At 48.8% G+C, this 2,711-nt stretch overlaps 1 protein-coding gene across 1 annotated transcript; it reads left to right on the forward strand.

Annotated features, from left to right (window-relative positions):
• The first annotated feature begins 213 nt into the window (after positions 1-213).
• LOC127749457 (uncharacterized) lies at positions 214-1,089 on the forward strand. The gene is made up of 2 exons (XM_052267614.1): positions 214-566; positions 672-1,089. The coding sequence occupies exons 1-2, from the start codon at positions 405-407 to the stop codon at positions 834-836; spliced, it is 327 nt and encodes a 108-aa protein (XP_052123574.1). The 5' UTR covers positions 214-404; the 3' UTR covers positions 837-1,089.
• The last annotated feature ends 1,622 nt before the right edge of the window (positions 1,090-2,711 follow it).

Raw genomic sequence — 2,711 nt, forward strand, 5'->3', positions numbered from 1 at the left:
TTAATTTTTAACTTCCGAAGTGTCCCGCGGTTGTGCAGCTTGCATTGGATCACCAGGTGCCACTGAACCACAAGCAGAAGGTAAAAGTAATCAAGGCAATCCGCAACAAGATGCAGGAGGTTGCAACAGATTTGTGGGTACTTTGTCACCATATGCGAGTGAGGAAGGAGAGGGGTGGGAGTGGGAGATAGGGGTAGAAAAACGCAATTAATGTCTTTGTTTGCGATTGCAGGATAGTGTACAGAGGCGAGTGGGACGCGCCGGCCGTCGCCCTCGTCACGAAATATGATTGTTCTCTGCAGAGGTACTGGCGTGATAAATTGCAGTCGCAGTCGTCGTTCAAGGTTGAGCGGAAGTCAGTTAGGCAGGACCAGAGGCGACTGGGTGCTACAAACACGCTCTTCATGTCGGTGCGTGACAGGTACCTAACGAAATCGAAGAGGAAACAGATGCAGGCGCAAGAGGACGACGAAGGGGATGAGGATGAACCCCCAAGGAAGAAAGGATCGGTCCCTGCGACTCCAAACCGTGCAGAGCGCAAGGCACGCACGCACCCCTTTTCGCCGGTGAGTTCACAGTGTATTTGATTCAACGTTCACTGTATGAGCGGTGTTTTTTGTTGGTTGGTCGTTATCGACGTGTTGCTAATATCATTCTTTCATATGTTGCAGATTCTTAATGTGCAGCCTGTGCCGAGAGAGACCGACAGGACTTCAGAGGCACACAGGTTGCATTTGGTGGAGCACTGCAGTGGCAAGCACAGGAAAATGACACCTGAGGAGGAGCTGAAAATGAGAATGGACAAGACATGGCACACAAGATATAGCTGGATGTGATGCGATGAGCCACTATCATGGGCCGAAATGGTGGGGAAGTAACCCCTTTTTTTAGCCCGCCCTTCTGCTTTTCAAAAAGCATTAAAGCGGGCTTATGCAACCGCTCTCGTGTCTGTCTGTCCGTCCGTCTGTCCGTCGTCCGTGTAAGAGGAAGGAGATGAGCTAGATGTCTACAAATTTCAGGGTATCTTAGGGGTCACTCCTGGACAACGAAACGCCTGGTGCAAATCCTGGCAACCACCCCTAAGGAGGTGAAAGGGGGTAACAAAGAAATAGGGGTTGGTCCAAAGACTAGGAAAAAAAAATTTTTTTATGGTCTTCTAACGGGTAACTCGTGAAAGTAGAGTCCTCTGGGCGAAAATTTTGTCCGTTTGACTCTATCTTGCACCGTTTGGGCGCTAGAGTGCTTTTTACGACGAAAATACGGCGAAAATGACCACGTTGCACATAAAGACGTACAAGGAGGCGTCCAATCGTAAAATGTCAGAGGGAGTGCCCCCCTCAAAACAACACATTCTGAATCAGAAACTACCCTCGGATTTGCCGTATCTTTCACTGTTTTGGCCTTAGAGGTGGAAATATTGAAAACAATGGCAAAAAGTCAAGTTTTAAGACTGTTTGACAAACAATATACAATCTAGAAACTGCGTGGGTTAATATTTTGTAAGCAACGCAGAAGGGTGGGGTGTAGTCACGGTGTTGCCCCGTTACAGTCTTTTGTCATGTCCAAGGAGCAAATTTCTAGGGCCGCAGGCCCCCCACAGGACGCTTTATTTTTACTCAAATATGCAAAGTGATTTACCGGTCACATTATTTATTTGATGATGCACTTCAGTAAATCGCGAGACTGAAATGGTCGGGCCGAAGGCCCGACCATCGCCGCCGGCAGGCCAAGCAGGCCCGGCCCCTGCCGAACGGAGTTGCCGGCGCAGCGAAGTGGAGCTGGCAACTCCGTTTGGCGGAAGGGCGGGCCTGCTTGTTGCAAACGCCGCCGGCAGGCGAAGCAGGCCCGGCGCCTGCTGAACGGAGTTGCCTGCGGAGCGAAAGTGAGGCTGGCAACTGCGTTTGGCGGAAGGGCGTGCCTGCTTTTTTTTTATGCAGTTTTTAGTACCAAGATTGTTGTCAGTTTTTCGGTCAGTCAGTAGGTGTGCGGCGCGACGCCCGGACTATGGCGGTGCTTTGGCATTGATTACCTGCTAAACAACTAGATACACCACCAGATACTTTCGTTTACCATATTAACGATTGGTATGTTTACCAAAAATATCGAGGAAGGCCCGGAGTGGACAGGACATTTGACTTCAAATGTGAGAAGTATGAGGGAAGACAGTGCTGCAGGCGGTCCATCTATGCTGTTGGGCGTTGTTTCATCAGAAAGGTGGAGATCCACTACCACCCCCCAGGTATCCATGAGCTTGCTCAGAGAGAGAGCTTCACCACAGAATTCCTGAAAGGAGTCGAACAGTGAAGTATGTGTGTTTGCGAGATCTTATTATTCAGGAAAGACGGCCGTAAGTACGAGGGTGTTCCGTTAGAGTCCTGCTTAGGTTAAAACATTTTCAATTTTTATGGCAGATATATTGAGGTGAAATGCATGGTCACTCTGGCTCGAATGCGGCCATCGTTGCAAAGGGCAAGGAGGTCCATCTACCCTGAGCCCCCTGACACATTGTAGGAGCTATCAGAAATTTAAAGGCGTCAAAACCGAGTCATCACAATGACCCAAGATAGTGAGGACAACATTTATGCCGCCTCAGTTAATTCAGCGGATGGGTCACACAGCAACATATTTGCCTCAAGAAGAATGCTGGAATTTGCAGTCCGACATATGGACTATCTCTTTGGAAATGGTACTTTTAAGGTTTTACTAATTAA

The sequence above is a fragment of the Frankliniella occidentalis genome, unplaced genomic scaffold (assembly GCF_000697945.3).
Source record: "Frankliniella occidentalis isolate FOCC.00 unplaced genomic scaffold, Focc_3.1 Scaffold55, whole genome shotgun sequence".
NCBI lineage: Eukaryota > Metazoa > Arthropoda > Insecta > Thysanoptera > Thripidae > Frankliniella > Frankliniella occidentalis.

Coding starts and splice junctions, on each gene's coding strand:
- LOC127749457 (XM_052267614.1), top strand. CDS start 405: ATGTCGGTGCGTGACAGGTACCTAACGAAATCGAAGAGGAAACAGATG. Junction 567..671: donor GCACGCACCCCTTTTCGCCG/GTGAGTTCACAG, acceptor CATATGTTGCAG/ATTCTTAATGTGCAGCCTGT.